A 23,173-nucleotide genomic window follows, 5' to 3' on the forward strand; every position below is an offset into this window, starting at 1 on the left:
TTAAAGCTAACTACTATTACTAGTATACTATTTTTTTGAAGCTTGACAAATAAAGTTGACTTTAAAGTCTCATCGAGGAAGCTAGTTGATCTGTACGTGAAATTGAGATGACTAGCAATTAGGAGGAGAAGCTCTTTTGTTCTTACTCCAGTTCAGGTGGACCAAATATCAAATGCAAGACACTGGACCTATAACCATGCTTCTGAGATATTCTTTCGAGATAATTATACAAAATATAAATATATGTTTTAGTAAATTTTATTTTATATGCATAGGTGTTTTGTCTGAATGTATGTCTCCGTGAGGGTGTCAGATCCCCTGCCAAAGGAGCTAGAGTTGTGAGCTGATATGTGGGTGCCAGGAATTGAACCTGGGTCTTCTGGAAGAACTGTCAGTGCTCGTAGCCCCTGAACCATCTCTTCAGCCCCATGTTTTAGCAAATTTAAAATAAGAGGACTATTCCATGCATGATCACAATGAACAGTCTATCAGAATTGGAATGTAACTCAGTATGTTTACCTAGTATACTTCAGGAACTGGGTTTGATTTCTAGTACCTCAAAAAAAAAAAAAAGTATCAGTAGGTAAATTTTGTTTCAACAATTACACCATCAGCATTTTTATTTTCTTAGTTTCAAAAAATGAGTAACTTTTATTTAAAAAAATACCCAAGGAGCCAGTTTTTAAGGCCTCAATTTAAACCCTTTACTGCTTTTCCCTTATTTAGATGAGCTGTGTGTGGAAGCACTCTGTCGAATGGAACAGACCAATTGCTCCTTTCAGGTGTTTGACAAATACCCAGGGATCTATTTGTTTTTGGTTCATCCCAATGAAATGGTGAGTATGGGTATAGTGCTAGTAATGACATTACCTTGTATGTAGTATAGTGTCTATTCTGTTTAAAATATAGGTTGAAAATTTTTACTCTTATAAATTACTACATTTAAGTAGAATGTTACATGGTTGAGTGTTACGAATTTAAGAGGACAGGGGAGCATTGGCTGATGAGTGCTACTTGATGAAAAGACAAGGAGGAAAAGTAGTTTGATTTTCTTTCAATGTTTCTGTCATAGTCAGTTTTTGGTGCTGTGAGAAAACACTGACCAAAAGCAACTTTGGAAGGAAAGGGTTTATTTTACCATACACTGTCATACCACAGTTCATCAAAGGAAATCATAGCAGGAACTCAAGAACGAAACGTAGAGGCAGGAACTGAAGCAGATACCATGAAGGAGTATTGCTTACTGGCTTGATCCACCTGTTTTATTATACAACCCAGGACCATCTGCCCAGGGAGAAGAGACACACTCCATAGCAGGCTGGGTCATCCCATGTCAATCACTAAGACAGTACCCTACAGGCTTATCTACAGACCAACTTTATGGTGGCTTTTTTAAAATTAAGATTCCCTCTTTCCAGGTTTGTGTCAAGTTGACAAAATTAACCAGCATATTGTAAAACTGAAGTAATGAAAGATTCTTTTCTCACTTGTTTGCTAAAGCACATGGAAAATCATTAAAAATACTAATTTTGCTAATAAGTGAGATTGAAGGGGTGGAACTGTAGGGAATAGGCAGGAACAAGAAAAGTTACTAGGTGCTAGAGATGAAGAAGTCCATATAAAATTCAGAGAGTAGACAAGAACAGATGTAGAGATTACCCGTAGGCATGAAATGGGACGCAGCCTACCATGGCGTGAGGCAGCGTACACATATGCACAGCAGTTAGAATGGAGTCACTCTTTTACGTCAGTTGCTGAGGAAAACTGTTCTGCAAGAATATGGCAAGAAAAGATGTTTTATTTTTAAACCTCCAGCAAAGAAAGAGCATACTGCTGGGCATAGTGGTGCATACCTCTAATTCCAGCACTCAGGAGGCAGAGGCAGGTAGATCTCTGTGAGTTCAAGGCCATCCTGGTCTACAGAGCGAGTTTCAAGACAACCAGAGCTATATAGAGAAACCTTGTCTTGAAAAACAAAGCAGAACTGTAGTAATAGGCTTCCTGTCAAAATGGTGAAGTGGTTTCCTCTGTTGTAAACAAACGATAGGAAAGTCCTCAGAGAGGATGTGAGGTGGTCACACTAGGTGTTTCTGTGGACCAGCAATGGAAGAGAAGCACAGAGTAGTAAGTGATAGAATCCTGTAGCCCACGAGGAATTATGTATGGTATAGAAATTAGAAATATACTTCAGAAAAAAACCAGAACCCCTGGGAAAGTTGATGCCAGGTGGCGGTAACACACACCTTTTATCTCAGCACTCAAGAGGCAGAGACAGGAGGATCTCTATGAATTAAAGGCTAGCGTGGTCTACAGAGTGAGTTTCAGGATAGCCAGGGCTACAGAGAGAAACCCTGTCTTGAACCCTGTCTTGAACCTCAATAAAATTGGCTTGCAGAAGTCTAAGTAGATTGCTTCTAATACACATACTTAAAATGTAAGGGAGCATAAAAGATTGATGGAATGGGAGCTAGAGTGATGGCTCATTGGTTAAGAGCACTGACTGCTTTTCCAAAGGTCCTGAGTTGAATTCCCAGCAACCATCTATAATGAGATCTGGTGCCTGCTCTCTTCTGACCTCAGGCAGAATACTATGTACAAAATAAATAGATCTTTAAAAAAATTGGTGGGATAGATGGAAAAAGAATTACCAAATACATAAAATATAAATATATTAAATAAAATATTAACACAGGACAGATTTCCGCTAGCTTTTAAATGAATGAAAATGATTGTTTCATAAATGATTTAGTTTGTTCGAATCAGGATCAAAAAAGGTTCATACATTACAGTAATCTTTTGATGTCTTCTGAAATCTGTTATTATATCTTATGTTGTTTAGTGTAGATCATTGTTTATTGAATGAATTAATGAACATACAATGTCATTTATAATACAATTATTTAGGTTCGGCGATGGGCTATTCTGACTGCAAGAAACTTGGGGAAAGTAGACAGAGATGACTATTACGACTTGCAGGAAGTTTTAACTTGCCTTTTCAAAGTCATTGAGTTGGGACTTTTGGAAAGTCCAGACATTTACACATCTTCTGTGCTTGAAAAAGGCAAACTGATCCTTCTGCCTGCGCACATGTATGATACTACCAACTACAAAAACTATTGGCTAGGTGAGTATCATTCCTCCATGACCATGTCTTTCCTCGTGTTCTGAGCACAGAGCAATTTTTGAGCAATTTTCTTATTAAAAGATTTTATGGTTTCTAATTCTTGTTCCCTTGCTAAATTAGCTTAACTATTTTATATCTTATTAAACATTATTTATTGTAAATGCCTTCTAAACAGGTATGTTTTCAAATACTGGCAAGTGAATCTTGTTTGAAGTAGATGTGTCAGTATGATGGTGATTGTTACTTCTTTTTTTATCATGTAATTATTTCCAGGTGGTGAGAAAAGTTAGCATTGTTTGTAAGTCACTATTTTATTAATTCAATTCTTTAAAGTTACATATCATAGTTAGCAACTTTTTTTAGTGGTATATGAACTGTAATGCACACGTGAATGTTTGTGATATCTTAGGTTTTGTGAAGTACAAGTTATGTGGTCATCTTAGAAATCACCTTGTATCATGACTAGCAGTGTTTACCTTAACACTAGAAAAAGTGTCAAGGTCTATTGTTGGGAGTGGAACATGAAGTATGGCAGAAGGGGAGCTGAATTCTGTTCTGCTTTGACTTTTTTAAAGATTTATTTATTATGTATTCAGTGTTCTGTCTGTGTGGATGCCTGCACACCAGAAGAGGGCACCAGATCTCATTACAGATAGCTGTGAGCCACCATGTGGTTGCTGGGAATTGAACTCAGTACCTCTGGAAGATCAGTCAGTGCTTTTAACCTCTGAGCCGTCTCTCCAGCCCCTCTGCTTTGACTTTCTATCTGGTAGCTTAGAAAACATTTAGCATAGTGTTATTTCATCAGTTTGGTAAACTGGAATAATCTTGCAGGTATTTGCATGTTGCTGACTATTCTTGAAGAGCAAGCTATGGATTCACTGTTGTTGGGTTCAGACAAACAAAATGATTTTATGCAGTCAATCCTTCACACCATGGAGAAGCAATCGGATGGTAATATACTTTACTTGCTAAGTGATTTTGAATACTATGATGGTGTACTTTTAAAAGTGTTGATGTCTGCCTGGTGGTAGTGGCATAAACCTTTTAATTCCAGCACTTAGGAGGCAGATGGATCTTTTGAGTTGGAGGCCAGGCTGATCTACATAGTGAGTTCCAGGACAGCCAGGGCTACTCAGAGAAACCCTTTCTCAAGGTGGGGGTGGGGGGAAGGCAGGGAGGCGGGAAGTTGATGTTACTGTAAGTTAGGGTTGTAAGAGTGTGAAGAAAAAAATCTTGGCCTCAGGCATGTTGAGGAAGTATGGCCTGGGAATTAACTTAGTTAGGTAACAGATTCAGACTTTAAAATTGCAAAGGCCCCTTTTAGACTTTAATTTAGCACCCTTCTTTGCTAGAGGGAGTGATTGAAGCCAGGGAAGTTAGCTTACTCTTTTTTTTTTTTAAATTTTTATTGAGTTACATATTTTTCTCTGCTCCCCTACCTTTCTCCTTCCTTCCTGTCTCCCCTCTCCCATGATCCCTATGCTCCCAGTTTACTCAGTAGAGCCTGTCTTTTTCTACTTGATCCGTGTATGTCTCTCGTAGGGTCCTCATTGTTGTCTAGGTTCTCTGGGATTGTGATTTGTAGGCTGGTTTTCTTTGCTTTGTGTCTAAAAGCCACTTATGAGTGAGTGCATATGATAATTGTCTTTCTGGGTCTGGGTCACCTCACTCAATATGATGTTTTCTAGATTCATCTATTTGCCCACAAATTTCAAGATGTCATTATTTTTTTCTTTCCGCTGTGTTGTACTCCATTGTGTAAGTGTACATCTTCTTATCCACTCTTTGGTCGAGGGGCAGTTAGGTTGTTTCCAAGTTCTGGTTATGACAAATAATATTGAGCACATGTCCTTGTGGTATGACTCAGCATCGTTTGGGTATATACCCAAAAGTGGTATTGCTGAGTCTTGAGGTAGGTAGGTTGTTTCCTAATTTTCTGAAAAATTGTCATACTGATTTCCAAAGTGGCTGTATCAGTTTGTACTCCCACCAACAATGGAAGAATGTTCCCTGTTGGAGGAGGGGCTGCTTGTTCTTCCTGTTTGCCTGGTTAGCTTAGACCCCGAAGTAATCACACAGAAACTGTATTAATTAAAGAACTGCTTGGCCCATTAGCTCTAGCATCTTATTGGCTAACTCTTACATATTAATTTAACCCATTTCTATTAATCTGTGAATTGCCACGTGGCAGTGGCTTACCAGCAAAGTTTTGGCATGTCTGATTCTGGCTGCAGCTCCATGGCATCTCTGACTCCGCCATCGTTTCTCTCAGCCTTCTATTTAGTTTTCCCAACCTAGCTCTGTTCCCCTATAGCTCTACTATAGGCCCAAAGCAGTTTATTTATTAGTGGTAATCACAGCGTACAGAGGGAAATCCACATTACTTCCCCTTTTCTGTTTATATAAAAAAGGAAGGTTTTATCTTTAACATAGAAAAATTACATATAACAAAACAGGTATCAAACAAGAATTACAGTTACAATGTTTATATCTACTTTTATCATAACTAAGGAAAGCTGTAACTATAATTTTTTCAATTCCATCAAAGTCTCCAGAAGGATATAATATTACCTAAGTACAATGTTTATATCTACTTTATCTTTTATCATAACTAAGGAAAACTATAACTATAAATTCTTTAACTCCATCAAAGACACCAGAAGGATATATATATCTAGAAAATCCAACTAACATGACTATAAGCTTGAGTATTACAGATGAGTATCTGTTAATTTATATTTCTTAATTATACATTACAATTTTAAATGAACTGCACAAACACAATACCCTAATAAGAGCAGAAATACACACACACAGTATAACAAAATTGACCTTAAATTTGTATCAATAAAGCAAGATCCATACTAATGCATATTATTCATATCTATATCAGTTCCCTTTACTCCACATCCTCTCCAAAGTTAGCTCACTCTTTTACATTATATGTAAACCAGAGTCTCTGGGAAATCCATTTGCAAAAGTATGTCACTTAACAATTGGAAGGCCGTCCCAATCTTTTTTTTGTTTTTTTTTGTTTTTTGAGACAGTCCTAGCTGTCCTGGAACTAGCTCTTGTAGACCAGGCTGGCCTTGAACTCACAGAGATCCACCTGCCTCTGCCTCCCAAGTGCTGTGATTAAAAGTGTCTGCCAACCGCTGCCCAGCTACTGTTCCAATCTCTGCTGTTTCATTGTTCTCTGATTCTGTAGGGTGGCACTGTCCAACATAATAACCACCAGATATAAGGAGTTACTGAAGTTTAATTGAAATGTAAAAATACTGTTTTTCATTCCCATTAACCTTATTTTCAAGGCTCAGTACATACTAGACAGTATAGACTCACAACACTTTGATCATCACAGAGTCTGCTCTAGCTGACTGAGAAATTATGTCAGGAACTTAATTTATACCAAGATTCTAGAAGAAATAGCACCATTTTTTTCTTTTTTAAAAAGATTTATTTATTATGTATACAACATTCCTTCCATGTATGCTTTCCAGAAGAGGGCACCAGATCTCATTATAGATGGCTGTGAACCACCATGTTGTTGCTGGGAATTGAACTCAGGACCTCTGGAGGAGCAGTCAGTGCTCTTAACCTCTGATCCATCTCTCCAGCACCACCATTTTTTTCTGATGGCATGTTTTCTTGCTAGATTATACTATTAATAATGGATTTGCCAGCATTTACTGCATAAATTACTAATTTTTTCCTATGTCTGTATATACTTTTTAAGTGTAAGTTTAAAATTCTTTAACTTTTCATAATTGTCTTCACATGACTATTTTTTTCCTTATTTGAGTGAGGTCTTAGTAAGCATAAGGTGCCATCAGAAGTTGTAAAGGATATACAATATATAAATATAAAATAAGCAGTTTTGGTTGGGGATGACAGAGTATTTACCTAGTATGCCCAAGGCTCTGGGTTCCAACCTAAGCACTGAAGAACAGTTACTAACCAGAGTTTGAAAGGTTTAAGAAGTAAAGCAGAAGGGTCAAGACAACTAGATACTGAGTAATAGAGTAAACTATAGCACTGTCTCCACAGGGTACTCTGGAAATCACACAGCTGGAAACAGTAGTGTAGAATGGAATCTAATAAGGATGGTTAGAAATTATTTGATAGACATTGCTGATGGGGAAGGCATTCTGGTATTTGCAAAAAGGTATTGATTTGTTTTGGTTACAAACAGTGATTATGGGCACATGAAAAATACAGCTGGGAACAGCAATTTTTTTTTTTTTTTTGGTTTTTCGAGACAGGGTTTCTCTGTGGCTTTGGAGCCTGTCCTGGAACTAGCTCTGTAGACCAGGTTGGTCTCGAACTCACAGAGATCTGCCTGCCTCTGCCTCCCGAGTGCTGGGATTAAAGGCGCCACCATCGCCCGGTTGGAACAGCAAAATTTTAAGTTTTTGACTAAGAGCTGTGATGTTAGAATCACTGAAGGTCTTTAGCCAGGATCAATATCTTTCCACTGTGTATCTGAGTGAGGGAAAAGGCATAAACGAACACTTAATGAATAGCAGGAATTCCTGCATATCCATGAAAAGTGGACAGTAAAGGTAGTAGAATGTGTATGAAGAATGCTTACTGTTGACCAGGAGTCTTAATTCTTAGCATAATTATTACCTATGGCACGCAAAATTAAGGATCTCATTGAAGCAGAATTTCTTAGATCCTGGGTTTTATTTAGATCTATAAATACTGTTTCACATTCTTTTACTCTTAAACAATATTTAAAGAGAGAGAGAACATTAAAGGACACTTTTAAAAGTCTGCTCTCAGGCTGGAGAGATGGCTCAGTGGTTAAGAGCACTTCCTGCTCTTCCAGAGGTCCTGAGTTCAATTCCCAACAATCACATGGTGGCTCACAACCATCTGTAAAGAGCTGGCGCCCTCTTCAGGCATACATGCAGACAGAACACTATGTACATAATAAATAAATCTTTAAAAAAAAGAATAAAAGTCTGCTTTCTTTAACATGTAGAATCTGGGGGTCAGAATCAGGTCCCCATGCTTGACAGCAAGTGCCTTTACCCACTGGGCCATTGTACTAGCCCTCTCTTCTTTTCCCCCCTGTTGCTTACCATTTAGAGTTGGGGCATAAACTTGTGGGAGGTCTTAGGTTAATTAGGAAAGACTGTTTTAGACATGGTAAAATGGTGATGAGGTTGCCTTTGCTTAGACTGTTTTGTTGCTCATCAGTTTGTTTCCCATTAATACTGTTATTTATTTTTGCAAAGAGATTATAATTTTAGAACATTTGAAAATTTACAAGCTGGGCATGGTGGCACATGCCTTTGATCCGCGCACTCGGAAGAAGTAGATGGAACTCTTGTGAGTTACAGGCCAGCCTGATCTACAGAGGAAGTTTCAGAACAGCCACAGAGAAGCTCTGTCTCAAAAAACTTAGAGAGAGAGATTGGCAGATATCACTTTAAATTAATTGCTATTACACCTGGCAGTGGTGGCCCCACGTTTAATCCCAGCACTTGGGAGACAGAGGCCTCTGTGAGTCCGAGGCCATCCTCGCCTATAGAGCTAGTTCAAAGACAGCTAGGGCTGTTACACAGAGAAATCCTGTTTCGAAACCCCTCCCCCAAAATTAATTAAACAAATAAATAATAGTAATTGCTATTTTGCTTTCAGTTTTGACTGACCAAGAATATTTAATTCTTAATATATTTTAGAATGTTTTTCTTACTGTTTTGTAATTTAGAAATTGCTGTATTCATTTTAGATGACACCATGGATCCTTTCTGGCCAGCATTACACTGTTTCATGGTGATTCTGGATCGCCTTGGATCAAAAGTGTGGGGTCAACTTATTGACCCCATTGAAGCATTTCAAACCATTATTAACAATGTGAGCTACAACAGAGAGATCCAAAATATACGGAAAAACTCCATAAGGTTGGTTAAATGTCAAAATTTAAAATAATGTATTGTAACTGATTTACCAAGGAGACTTTTTCCTCTCTCTCCTTCAATCCCTTCATTTCAATAATTTCTATTTATTTTTAATATTTAAGGACCAAGTCAGAACCGGAGCCACATTTTGATGATATGGTGACATGCAGCCAGATTGTCTATAACTATAATCCTGAAAAGACCAAAAAGGTATATAATATTTTAAAAGTTGAAGTGACACTGCAGAGACAGTGTTTTGTGTAGTGATTGGGTGCTGACTCTGTGATGTAGTAGTGTGAATCCACTATTCCATAAAGACCCTTTAATGGGGAGCATGAACTCTAGCCACAGTAGAAGATTTTGGTAGAAGTAGTAGTAATAATCAGTCTCAACTGATAGGAAGGTTAGAGTATATGGTGTTTTCTCAAAACAGTTTTATAATTCAAGTTGCATATATAGTAGACCAGAAGAGTAAAGCTGCAGAGTGTATTCCTTTTCTACAGTTTGGGCGTTGTTGATACTTACCATGATACTTGCTTATCTGAATGTTTATTATTTTTTCATTTTAGGATTCAGGGTGGAGATCAGCCATTTGTCCAGATTATTGTCCTAACATGTATGAAGAAATGGAAACGTTAGCCAGTGTCCTTCAATCAGATATTGGTCAAGACATGCGTGTTCATAACAGTACCTTTCTGTGGTTCATACCTTTTGTTCAGTCACTCATGGATCTTAAGGATTTGGGTGTAGCTTACATTGTAGAAGTTATTCATCATCTATACTCTGAAGTCAAAGATGTCCTCAACCAGACAGATACTGTGTGTGACAAAGTCACTGAATTTTTTATTCTGATTTTAGTGTCTGTGATTGAACTGCATAGAAATAAAAAGTGTTTGCATCTGCTGTGGGTGAGTTCTCAGCAGTGGGTAGAAGCTGTTGTAAAGTGTGCCAAGCTTCCTACCACTGCATTTGCACGAAGTTCTGAGAAGTTACCTGGAAATATCTCTAAGGGAGCAGCAATAATACCACCATTGACATTGCATTCAGTGCCCTCTAGCTCTGTTCAGCTTGCTTGTGTGCAGTTGATTAGGGGACTCCTCAAAGAAGGTTATCAGCTTGGTCAGCAAACACTTTGTAAGCGCTTCTGGGATAAACTTAACTTATTCCTTCGAGGAAATTTATCTCTGGGTTGGCAGTTGTCTGCTCAAGAAACCCATGACTTGCAAATGTGTTTGAAACAAATAATTAAAAACATAAAATTCAAAATGCCCCAGTATAGCACTTTTGGGGATCTGACTTCTACATGTAAAACTTCTCCATCTTTTAAAGAAGAAAGTGAACAAGCAGACAGGAAGCCTAAAAAAGACTTTTATTGCCTGGAATATTGCAGCCCCACATCTTCTAAAGAATCAGAGAAAGCTGACAGCAATCAAGTATTGATTAAAGCAGATAATACAGAAGAGGAGGGCATCAAGCAGCATTACATTGATTTGAATGAAGACGAGCCTCTTCCAGCTGAGTTGTCCTTGAAGGGGAAGAGTGAGGCCCCCTTTTTTGGACGTGTTCAAGAGCAAGTTAAAGTAAGCACAGAGAAGTCTGTAAAAGAAAACTCTTCATATACACTACAGAATAATACTTTAAGAAATGGCCTAGAATGGGAATGTGACAGAGGAGTAATAATATCAACGCATTCATTGACTAATTCTAGCATGAATTCTTTGGAAAAGGTATCTGCATCAAATGAAGATGTCTCAGTAAAGAATGAAACTGTTGGCAAAAACTCAAAACCAAAGTCTAAAGCACAGAAGGATGAGATTTGTGCAAAGTTATCACATGTCATAAAGAAACAACACAGGAAAAGTACTATTAGTCTAGAGGAAAATGCAGCTTTGTCTGACCTTGAGAACTCCTGTTCAGGAAAAGATAGACGGTTTCTAAAGGAAGATACTATCAAACATGTGTCTTTAGACCCTGTTTCAGATGATGAACATGGAGAGCAAAATTCTCAAAAGAGTTCATTGTTAAAAAAGAAACGGTTAAAAAGCGAGGAGTTAGATAATTCTGATGGGAAAAAGTGCCAAACCTGGGAATGCCATGCTGCTGCTGATTTGTTACCAGTTACTGATAGACTGGTGAAGAAAACTTCATGTGAAGGTCCTGAAAAGGTTGAAGTTGAATCAAGAGATAAGGAAATAAAGAGTACAGTGCTGACTTCTAACATGGTAAAAGGAGAGGTGCCTCATGGCAATAGCAAGCCTTTGGTAACAGGTCCTCAAACAGACCTTTGTAACATAGCTTTAATAGCTCAAACCACTGTTATTCAATTTCCATCGGGTTCAAGTAAAAGTCCATCCCGGCTACAAAGAAAAGATGATATAAGATGTTTGACAGCTAACCCAAACAGTGCTGATACCTGCCAAGAGCAAGTTATTGTTATTTCGGATTCTGATGAAGATGATTATGACAGAAGTCATGACATTGAGAAACACATCAAACAGGACAAAGTATACATGGAGAAAGAATGTCCAGAGCAGCATGGGTCAGTAGTTAATAGCATTGTGGAACATATAAAAGAAGAAGAAACAAAGTACCCTGTTGAATTTGAAGACTCTGAATCTCAGGTTTTTGAGTTTGAAAGTTCTTCTGAAGTGTTCTCAGTTTGGCAAGATCATAAAGTAGACAGTAAGAACTCCCTTCAAGAGGAAGGAAGAAGCTATCTAACTCATGTAGCTGATAGTACAAATGACAATTTGGGTTGTGGTGTAGACTCTGTGTCTGAAGAGGTTGTTATAAATGAAGCAGAGGATATTGAAGAGCGTACAGAACCACACAGTAGTGTTTCTGTTGAGGGATTTTGTAAAACTGGAGGAAAACATAAGAGAAAACAGTGTGAGAGAGTTACAACTGAAGATGCTCAGAAATCTTCATTTTCCTTCATAGCTGAGCAATCGACTGATGGCAGAGATCTTTCTGGAAGTGATTTAAAAAGCACAGACATAGGGACGTCAGCTCTCAGTTCAAGTGTTGAGAGAGATTCTGCAGTTTCACTGATGTCTACAAAGCTTCATACTCACTCTAAACCTGTCAGAAAAGTTCCAGCTTCTAAGGCTATTAAGAAAACCTATTTAGATACCAAAAGAGGTCGGAGTAAGAGTTCATGTTACATCAGCTGCAGAACATCTCTTGCTGTTGTGCCACCAAAGAAATTTCGCCAGCATCCCCAGCCATCTTCAGCGCCTGAAAAGCTTGGTCTAAGAAAAGCTCCCCGGAAGGCATTTGAGTTGTCTCAGAGGTCTTTGGAGAGTACATCCCAATTACGTCACCATGGTAAGACTGTTGGAGTAGTTAACATCCCCAGAAAGGCTAAATTAATTCAGTCCTTCAAAAATAAGAAGTTTCTGACAAGCCAGGAATTTCAGTTTCAAAAACTTAGTAGAGGCAGACCACATAAAAAACGAGACCTTGATTACAAAAATACCAATACTGTGAGAATACTGGGTTCCGACGTACTTGTACCAGACTCTGATGGGCCAGATAATCATAGAGGAAGTGAGCCACCTGCCAACAGTAATGAAAAGCAATTAGCAAAATGCATGCCTTCTAAACCAGAAGTGGCAAAAGCCATTTCCTATCCTCAGGTGATGGATATAGCTGGTCTTGTGAACCAGTGTGAGTCTGGAGTGTCAAGTGAAGGAGTACCGACAGATGAGGACCCTGTGGATGAAGATGCTGTGAAAGCTACAGAGCCAGAATCCGGTAGTGATACAGATGATGACAATTTATTCCTAACACAACATGATCCTCTAGATATGGATCTGTGCTCACAGATGGAAAATAATAAACCAATTATAGTGGCTCATAAAGATACAATTCAGAGAGAAGATTTTGTAAGTCAGCCTCAGTTGGAGTCTTTGAGTGTCACAAAGTGTAAGTACAAAGACTGTGTTGAATCCACGATAAACCAGGGTGAATACTGCCCAAGACACTCTGAAGCTAAACCAGCAGATGACGACGTGTTTCGTAAACCCCTTTCTGTAGCCAGGCCGTCGAGACCTACTACTACCAAGATATTTAGCTCAAGCAGTGCTTCACGAACTGCCAATTTTTCCAAGTCTTTGGAAAGTACCATTCTTCAGTCAGCACTAAAAAAGCCAAATGTGGCACAGCCTAATTTGAAGGTGACACCACCCTCTTCCCTGATGTCTCAGAAACCAGTGGCTGAGGTGAAAAGTTTATGCAATATTTCTCATTTTCGGACTCCAGGCAGTTCCAACAGACATAGTTACAAGCCTATACTTAGTGAGACCAATCCTATGTCAGCTTCTTCTCGAGTGAATATTTCCTTACCATCACAGCCTATCTTTGACACCTTCATTAAGGAGGTCTTAAAATGGAAATACCAAATGTTTTTGAACTTTGATAAATGTGGCGCCCCAGCAAGTCTCTGTCAATCTATCTCAAGATCTGTGCCCGTCCGATTTCAAGATTATACAGAGTATTTTAATGTTTTTCTCCCTTTGATTATATTGAATACTTTTGAAACAGTAAGTATGCTTTAATTCTTTCCCCTTCTGTAGATAAAAATCAAAGAAATGCTTATGAGCATATAGTCCATCTTATGTTTGAGTATGTACTCATTTCAGTGAGAAGGTATTGGGGGGCTTTGAGTTAGTATTTAGACCAGGGAGTAATAATACACATTAGTTTATTCCTTATACATCCTTGGTTGTTGGTAGAGAATAAACGGTAGAAAGGCTAACAACAGATCTAGCAAACCACTTACAGGTTGGTTACAGCAGCTTGGGGAGAGAATGATGGTGGCTTTGTTTCGGTAGTGACTGTGGAGATGGAACGGCCACAGGTACACTTTAGAATATATGACTTAACTTGAGGTTGTGAAAATGGCTCTGATTTGAGCCTTAACCTGGTGAGGTTGTAATGTTTACTCTCCCAGGAGCGGGGAAGAGCCTCCTGAGTACATGCCTCCCCTTGACATGGCAGGAAAGCTCCTGTTGCATATTTTAGTCAAAAGGAAGGGATAGTATGAAGATGGGGCTGTCACTCCTGAGGAATGACTGTTTGGTTAACTTTGAGCAGAAGCAGGTCAGCACCAGGAGTCGTTGATGAACAGTTACATGAGAGGAATTACAGGCCAGTTGCAGATTTTGCCACTTGAGTCAAAATGTTACTATAAAAACAAAATCCCTAAGGTCCCAAAGTTTTTTGTTTTTTTTTTAAAGTGTAAAATATCCTTTTTACACTAGCATTTTCTTTTGTAAATTTGGACTTACGATCGCCAAAGATACTTCTGAGTTTGATTTGAGTCTTTGGAAGACTGGTAGGTGTGACACAGAAATTGACAGGAAGAATCCTTGTGCAAATACCCAGAGACTGAGGAAAACATAGGTCAAATATAGGTCTCATTGTGAAGTGGGTGCTACGAGCAAGATGTAGGAGCAGTAGATGCTTCCACAGTGAACTGGATCAGGGCCCCAGGTGCCTGCTGGCCATGAAAAGTAGTCTATTGGCCGGGCGGTGGTGGCGCACGCCTTTAATCCCAGCACTTGGGAGGCAGAGGCAGGCGGATCTCTGTGAGTTCGAGACCAGCCTGGTCTACAAGAGCTAGTTCCAGGACAGGCTCCAAAACCACAGAGAAACCCTGTCTCGAAAAACCAAAAAAAAAAAAGTAGTCTATTTCAACTGAGGAGCAGTAGTTTTAGCCTATAGAAGTGCAGTTTACAAATAGAAGCAATGACTAATGGCTACTGAATTGAACAGGTCACTGTTTTGAACAATTGCATTAAACCACACAACCTGATTTTTAGACTTTGACTTGGGATTCTGTTCTACTTTCCCTGTAGCTCAGTTTGGGAAGTTTTGCTGTATGTTCTTTATTTCTTAGCTTCTTTTTATTCCTTTATGTAGGTGGCACAGGAATGGTTCAACTCTCCAAATAAAGAGAATTTCTATCATTTGCATTTACGAAAATTTCCAGCCGACTATAAAAAATACTGGGAGTTTATGAGTAAGTTCATATGCAACTTGAAATATATGTGATCATTGGAAATTTCTACTTGAGAAGAGGTGTCAGGGACTGGTAAGGTAACCCAGTGGGACAAATTCTTAACAACCCCCAGCAGTACTGTACAGCCAGTGATCAGATGAAGATAGCCATGTAAATTATCTCATTTAGCTTGATTACGATGAGGCAGTAAGGCAGAAAACATTATTTGAGATAAAAAGAAATGCTCAGTTGAGTTAAACAGGCATTGTAGTGCATTGTATATGATATGTAGACTGAATAGCTGAAAAGTGAACATTTCATAGACAAATGATTTTCTTTTTTTCTTTTCTTTTTTTTTTTTGTTTGTTTTTTTGTTTTTTTTTTTGTTTTTTCGAGACAGGGTTTCTCTGGTTTTGGAGCCTGTCCTGGAACTAGCTCTTGTAGACCAGGCTGGTCTCGAACTCACAGAGATCCGTCTGCCTCTGCCTCCCAAGTGCTGGGATTAAAGGCGTGCGCCACCACCGCCCGACTTTTTTTTTTTTTTTTTGAGACACGATCTTGCTTTGTCACCCTGGCTGGCCTAGAACTCATTAGTCAACCAGGCTCACCTCAAATTCACAAAGCTCTGCTTGCCTCTGCCTCCTGAGTGCTGAGATTTAAGGTTCATGTCCGTACACATAGCACTTTTTGTTCTATTGAATCAACAAAGAGGAACAATAAAAGTAAAATAACAATAGAAATAAGTGATGTTTCTTCTGCACCAAATACACAGTATAATTCACCAAGATCCTACTACATTTATGGTAAAACTGGCTTAGTAGTTCTTGAACTTCTGTGTATTGTGAGTAGAGCAAACATAAGAGTATATTGATATTATTAGGAAATGGCTTTCAAGAGAGGAGGGTTAATAGAGTGGTGTAAGGTGATAAACCTTGGCATTTGAATTAGAAAAACTGACTTTCATACAACTTTAGAATTCAAAGAGATGTAAAACTTAGAGTCCACATATAATTTTCATCAAACCTTTTGTTTGTTTTTGAGACTGGGTTTCTCTGTAGCTCTGGATCCTGTCCTGGAACTTTTGTAGTCTAGGCTGGCATTGAACTCACAGAGATCCGCCTGCCTCTGCCTCCTGAGTGCTGGGATTAAAGGTGTGCGCCACCATTGCCCGGCTCAGCAAACCTTTTTACTATGTTAACATTTTGAATATATGGATATGAAACCAGGATTAGTATTGCTATAATACTGAGTATGAGACCTCATTCATACCATAGCATGATTCCACTAATGTCTGTTTTCTTTTTTTTTTTTTTTTATTTTAAAATATTTATTTATTATGTATACAATATTCTGTCTATATATATGCCCGAAGACCAGAAGAGGTCACCAGACCTCACTACAGATGGTTGTGAGCCACCATGTGGTTGCTGGGAATTGAACTCAGGACCTTTGGAAGAGCAGGCAATGCTCTTAACCGCTGAGCCATCTCTCCAGCCCCTAATGTCTGTTTTCTGTCCTGGGATTTAGAGTTCAACATCAGTAGTTGTACTGTCTTCTGAGTGTTCAGTGTTCTAGAAAAGCTAATTCCTTAGCCTGTCTTATTGTGTGTCTTTGATGCCTAAAAAAATATTGCTCCATTAGTTTGTAGAACACTCGCTTTGTTTCCCAGATGTTGCCTTAGACTTGAGGTTTTGTGATTTTGGTAAAAATAGAGCAGGAGGTTGGCTTTTCTTGGTGAAGATCGATTCTGATGCCTTGGTTGCTGAGTATCACCTGTGAAGTCACTGTTTTCCATCTGTAATCAACAACCTCTCGAGTGAGCTTTTCTTTCTTCCCTGTTTTTATTTTTAATTTCTTTGTTTTGTGGTCTGGGATTAGAACTCAGGACCGTTGCTTTATACCACTGAGCTATACTTCTAACACATATTTGAAATTTCTTGTTCACAATAGTTTTCACAACCCAAATATGGCTAGGTTTATTTCAGTATTTTCTGCACGTGTGTGTAGACTAAGTTGGCCTTAAACTCAGAGGTTCACCTGCCTCTGCCTCCATACTCATTTACAACTATCATTTCTCCCTTGTTTGAAATGCCATAAGTGACTTTAAGTTCTGTCTTGGCCAGGTGTAGTGGCAGACACCTTTAATCCCAGCACTTGGGAAGCAGAGGCAGGTTGAGTTTGAGGCCAGCCTGGTCTACAAAGCTAGTTCCAGGACGGCTAGGGCTACAAAGAGAAACCCTATCTAGATGGAAGAGAGGGGAGAGTTCCTCTGTCGTCTTTAATTTAAATTAGCTTTGCCTCTGAAGTGTCTGAAAGTGAATGTTTTTCATTGGAACATTTGTTAGTATGCTGGATCTATTTCTGACATTGTCTAATACCTAAAAAGGTATTTAGTGATTGATTGTTTTCTTTTCACTTTTGAGATCATGAGAATGTTTTATATATAAAATTGCAAGTTTAAGGCTGGTGGGATAGCTCAGTGGATGAGGCCCTGAGCTGCCAAGTCTGGTTTGAGTTTGAGATCATGGGAGAAGGAGAGAAAGGACCCCTCCAAGCTTTCCTCTGACATTCATCCCACCCTCCAATTGTGTGTACATTGACACAGATAAAGAAAACAACCTTTTTAAAGGTTTCCGTTTGGGGCATGAAAGGTGGCTCAGTGGTTAAAAGCAGGTATTACTCTTAAAGAGGATCCAAGTTCAGTACCCAGCACTTGAACCAGGTTGGCCTAAAACTCAGAGATCTGCCTGCCTTTGCTTCCCAAGTGCTGGGATTAAAGACATGCACCACCCCTACCTGGCTCTTTTTATAGTTTTTAATTACTTTTTTTTTTTTTTTTTGGTTTTTCTGGACAGAGTTTCTTTGTGTAGTCCCTGGTTGACCTGGAACTCTAAAGATGAGCTAGCCTGTTTCTGCTTGGAATTTAAAGACACACCCCACCACCGCACATCTGATTTTTTTTTTTTTTTAAGCCCTCTGAGCCCAGTTGGTGTGCCCTTTCTGTGCCTGGATGTGGAGCCATCCACTAGAGTCTCTGGAATCTTACCAGTGTTCATTCTCCTAAAGAAAAATGACCCTTGCTCCTTTTTTTTTTTTTTTTTTTTTTTTGTTGTTTTTCGAGACAGGGTTTTTCTGTGGCTTTGGAGCCTGTCCTGGAACTAGCTCTGTAGACCAGGCTGGCCTCGAACTCACAGAGATCCACCTGCCTCTGCCTCCCGAGTGCTGGGATTAAAGGCGTGCGCCACCATCGCCCGGCCCCTTGCTCCCTTAGAAGCTATCAACTGCCAGTAACAACTCAGCTTTTGGTGTCACCTATGGAACCCATCTGCTTTCATTGCTGGAGTTCTGAATTGGCTTGATCTTTTGCAGGTCATGTATAGGCTACCACAAGTGCTACTGTTATGATTTGCACTCAGTATTTTTACATTTTTATTGGCTTATATCGCCCTTTTAATAAACAGAATCCATCAGGACTTTAATCCACTTGTACTTTGGAGCTTAGTACAAAGGTTTAATTTCTTATAAGTTGATCTTGAAATCTGTTAAGAGTTGCATAAATGCTAATTTTTGTTTTATAGTTTACCTGGAGGAATCTGAACTAGCTAAACAGCTTCATCCAAAGGAAAATGATCTGGTGTTTTTGGTTCCTGAGAGTTTAAATAGAGAGAAGAAAGATATGGACGAGAATAACATGCAAGATCGAAATGCCTATTACTGTGGTTATGTTCATAAGTTTCGCCGTACTTCAGTCAGTAAGTAAATGAGGTGTCAATAAGGAGATTGTCTCATTTTCTGTACACTGTGCTTCCTTAGCCCTGTATTTTGTTATATTCTGGGTTGATCACTTGCCATTTAGATTTTTTTCTACTTAAGATCCTTGTTTACTGCTTACTACTTAAAAACTTTATGTGTATGTAGGTATGTGCACATGAGTGGAGGTGACTGCTGAGGCTAGACATGCTGGCTTCCCTTGGAGCTGGAGTTAGGCAGTTATGAGCTGCCCAGCATGGGTGCTTAAAAAACTAACTCAGGTTCTCTGGAAGAGCAGTATATGCTCTTAATCATTGAGCCATGTCTGCAGCCTTAAGCTTTGTTTTAATGTCCTCTTCTGATGCATTCTTCCATCTATCGTTTTTACATATCATTTTAAGTCATCTGTTTAATAAGTCACATTCCAACCTTAGTTTTCTGACTAATTGCTATTTAGAACAAACAATTTATTACCAGGTAGCTTGAGCTTGGAAATTTACTGTCCATCACTTTCATTGCTTTGTAGGGATTTCTCCCTCGTAGCTTTAATTTAAAACATCTTCCAAGCAATGTGTTTTATTTTTCTTCACATTTGTAGTGTTCTTCAAAGGTGGTCAAAATTATTCCTTGTTACTAATGGAAGCTATGGTTCAGAAGTACTATGTAACCACGATTGTTTCCTAACACTAATCTGCAATTCAGAATTGAAGCTTTTTTTTTTTTTTTTTTAAAGTAGGCCTCTCTATATTGTCCCAGCTGTTTTTGAGCTCTTAGGTTAAAGTAATCCTCCTGCTTCAGCTTCATAAGAAACTGCTGCTATAGTTTGTATAGCATGGTTCAAAACGTAGTTGTGGTTTACCGCGAAGGCCACATCTTTGTCAGTCTGCCCTTTTGACAGCCCTTTTGACTTTTATTCTTATTTATATGAAGAAAAGATTATTTCCTGATTCTTCAGCCTTATTGTATCATGTTTTCAAAGTTGCATTGATCCTCCTGAGACTGTCCCACCATGCTGCATTCTAACTGATATGCCAAGTTTAGCTCAATTCTTTGTTTTTTCAAGACAGGGTTTTTCTGTGTAACCCTGGCTGTCTTGGAATGTACTTTGTAGACTAGGCTGGCCTTGAGCTCCTGGGTGCCTTTTCCTGATTCTTTGTGTGGAAGATTTTCAGCAGAGTTATGTGACTTAATTTTTGCTTTTGACTCTTGAAAGTGATTAACATTTGCCAAATTTATAATCATCAAATTTACAATTATTTCTTTTCCTGAAATCCTTTTAGTTCAAAATTGTTGAATCTCTGTATTTGAAAAGCTATAGTTTAAATCTTTGTGTTCATTTCTGGTCCTTTGTGTCTTTCACAACTACTTCTTCATTGCAGGTTGACTGATTGTTTATGCCCATTTTACCCTGCATCCAGCCGTCATCACATCTGTCACTTTTCCCATAGCACTTTACTCTTTTTTTTTTTTTTTTTTTTTTGAGGCAGGGTTTCTCTATGTAGCCACTGGCTGTCCTGGAACTCTGATCTGCCTGCCTTGTCTCTCCCGAGTGCTGGGATTAAAGGTGTGCACCACTACACCCAGTATCTAGCTCTTAATTCTTGGTTTGTAGTAAGAAGTGAATTTTTTTTCCTAGTTTTAGTTTTTCAAAATAGCATTTCTCTGTGGAAAAACCTTTGTCAACCAGGCTAGTCTCAAACTCAGAGCTCCTCTTGACTCAAGGGCTGGGATTAAAGTCATGTGCCACCACACACAGTTGGGAAGTTACTATTTTTTAATGGATGAGGCAGAGCCTGTTATCTATACAGAGACATACATATATCTTCCTACCTAAGTGAATAGCATTCTGAGTCATTATTGTGTTACCCAGAACTCTATAAAAATATACTCCATTTTGCTCTTTATCTTGTAATACATGCCTTCCTACTTTTCCTTCCAGCTGTACTGGCTCTGCCTCCCTATATTTGAGTTACTCCCAGCACACTTCTACCTCCTATTCTCTGTGCTTGGTGAATCTTTGCTCGTAGCTCTCTTTTCCTCAAAGGAATAAAGCTTTCAAAATCCTTATTTCTCATCTCTGCTCAGTATCATTTTGTCAGGAAGACACTGGCCAGCTTGTCCACCTCTGTACCCCCATTCCTTTCTCATCCCATCTCTGCTTCTCCATAAGCAGTCACTACTGTCTGACATATTTATTTGACATTTTTCTTTGAAGGACAGGAATATTGTTTTTTTTTAAGTGAAAACTACAGGTTCATTTCATTTGCAACAATCCCATACAGTTCTCTATCAACCGTTCAAGTGTAAAACTCACTCCACAAAACCCAAGACCAACTCCTGCATAAAATAAATGAGAATAATTTTACGATTAGCAAGGATAAGTGGCTTATTTAAGTACATCATATAAAATACAAGTTCTAAACACATGTGACTAACCTTTTCTCACTGATGGCTTTTCTCCTCTTTGATTATAGTGAACAGTGGAAAAACTGAGTGTTCCTTGTGCATCCAGACACAAGATAACTTGGCAGCCAGACTACAGGAACTTACAAAATGTCTTGTAATCAGTTCTCTAGTAACCACACAGAGGAAATTGAAAGCCATGTCTTTGTTGAGCGGTCGGAACCAGTTGGCCAGAGCTGTTCTAAATCCAAACCCCATGGACTTCTGTACCAAAGACCTATTAACAACAACATCTGAAAGAATTGTGAGTGCTTATTTGAATGGCGCTAGGGAAAGTGAGAGAACTTTTAACAGGATACTTTTAGCTGTTGAATGGTCCTGTATGCTTGTGCACAGTGGTGTTTAGTTCCCTTCAGTTTTGCAAGGTGTACAAGTGGGTTAGCTTATGTCTGGCTAAGTATAAGACCGTAAAGAGGGTGTGTCAAAAGAGCACCATTCTGCTGGTTGGTTGTGGCAAATGCCTTTATTCCCAGCATATAGGAGACAGAAGCAGGTAGATCTGAGTTCGAGGACAGCCTGGCCAACAGAGCAAGTTTCAGGACAGTCAAGGCTACACAGAGAAACCCTGTGTCCAAAAAACCAAGAAAAGAAAAAAAAAAACCACCATTCAACTGTTCTTTAGCATCTGCTTCAGTGTTTACTGGGTGTGCACCATTCAGCAATTGTTCACAGTTTTTGTGGCGGGAGTTTTGCATTTGAATATTGGTGGAGAACCATGGGATTGTTGTAAATGAAGGGATGAACCTGTAGTTTTCACTGTAAAAATTATATATATAGTTTAGAAAATGAGAAAGGACATATAAAGGGAAACAAGTATTTCTAAACCCTCATTTTATATACAACTTGTGTATATTGCATACTTAGGCTTTTGTGGTCATTATCCAGTCATTTTGCACCTTAGAATCTTAGTTTAATGAGTTAGAGAGGTCAGGAGTATTGGCTATCCAAATTGAAAGTAAAACTGAAGCTTCAATGTGGTTTGGCTATGAAAACTATTTTTCAGTGTGTGACATTGTATTAGGAAAGACATATTCCTAGAATCCTTCACCGTGTAAGCAGAAAATTGACTAAAGGGAAATAATCAGAATAATTCTAAAAGAAAAGCTTATGTAAAAAATTTATTGCCATATTTGTATAAGTGGGCTGAAGCCTGTAGATATTAATTAGTAATTAATAACTGATTAGATTTCCTCTAGTTGTGAAATCATTAGGTCAGTTACTTAGACGCTTGTTTTGTTTGCCATAGAGGAAGAAAGTTGAACGAATGCTGTTCATTACTTCTCCCATGTGTCATCACAGAAAGAACTCACTACACATCTTCTCTATAGATTACCTACCTAAAAGACTTCAATGAAGATCAAAAGAAAGCCATAGAAACTGCATATGCAATGGTGAAACACTCACCATCTGTTGCCAAAATCTGTTTGATTCATGGACCACCTGGAACAGGAAAATCAAAAACCATTGTTGGTCTCTTGTACCGCTTATTGACAGAGGTAGGTGTGACACTGTTAGCCTGTACTTGGCTTGACCTGAATTAAGAGGCACGTGAATATTAAAGTGCCCTTCCCTTTTATTTGTGTATTTGAAAAGCTTTATTATTATTATTATTACTGTTTTTAATTTTGTGTGTATGTGTGTTTTGCCCATATGTATGTCTGTAGAGCATGTATGCAGTGCTTACAGAGATCAGAAGATACCTGATTCTTCTGGAACTTGTGGGCCATGATTTGGGTGCTGGGAATCGAACCTGAAACCTCTGGAAGAGCAGTCAGTGCTCTTTTACTGCTGAGCCATCATCTCTCCAGCCTTTTGAATGTATTCTTGAGCTAAATGTTGGTTGGAGAGACTATTATATAATGGTGAAATAAATAAAAGTAAGGCATAGAGCATCCAAACAGTCGTGATAAACTTTATGCC

At 38.7% G+C, this 23,173-nt stretch overlaps 1 protein-coding gene across 4 annotated transcripts in view; it reads left to right on the top strand.

The window, feature by feature from the left end:
- Positions 1-23,173, top strand: part of Setx (senataxin) — a 62,013-nt gene that overhangs the window by 13,272 nt on the left and 25,568 nt on the right. For all 4 annotated transcript variants that reach the window (XM_057754586.1, XM_057754585.1, XM_057754587.1 and 1 more), the window contains 10 exons: positions 727-836; positions 2,905-3,124; positions 3,959-4,078; positions 8,868-9,039; positions 9,159-9,246; positions 9,606-13,580; positions 14,962-15,061; positions 18,619-18,792; positions 21,265-21,497; positions 22,582-22,749. In XM_057754586.1, the coding sequence (XP_057610569.1) occupies positions 727-836; positions 2,905-3,124; positions 3,959-4,078; positions 8,868-9,039; positions 9,159-9,246; positions 9,606-13,580; positions 14,962-15,061; positions 18,619-18,792; positions 21,265-21,497; positions 22,582-22,749 (5,360 nt within the window). The remainder of the gene's footprint in view (positions 1-726; positions 837-2,904; positions 3,125-3,958; positions 4,079-8,867; positions 9,040-9,158; positions 9,247-9,605; positions 13,581-14,961; positions 15,062-18,618; positions 18,793-21,264; positions 21,498-22,581; positions 22,750-23,173) is intronic.

This window comes from Chionomys nivalis, chromosome 22, assembly GCF_950005125.1.
Source record: "Chionomys nivalis chromosome 22, mChiNiv1.1, whole genome shotgun sequence".
Classification (NCBI taxonomy): domain Eukaryota; kingdom Metazoa; phylum Chordata; class Mammalia; order Rodentia; family Cricetidae; genus Chionomys; species Chionomys nivalis.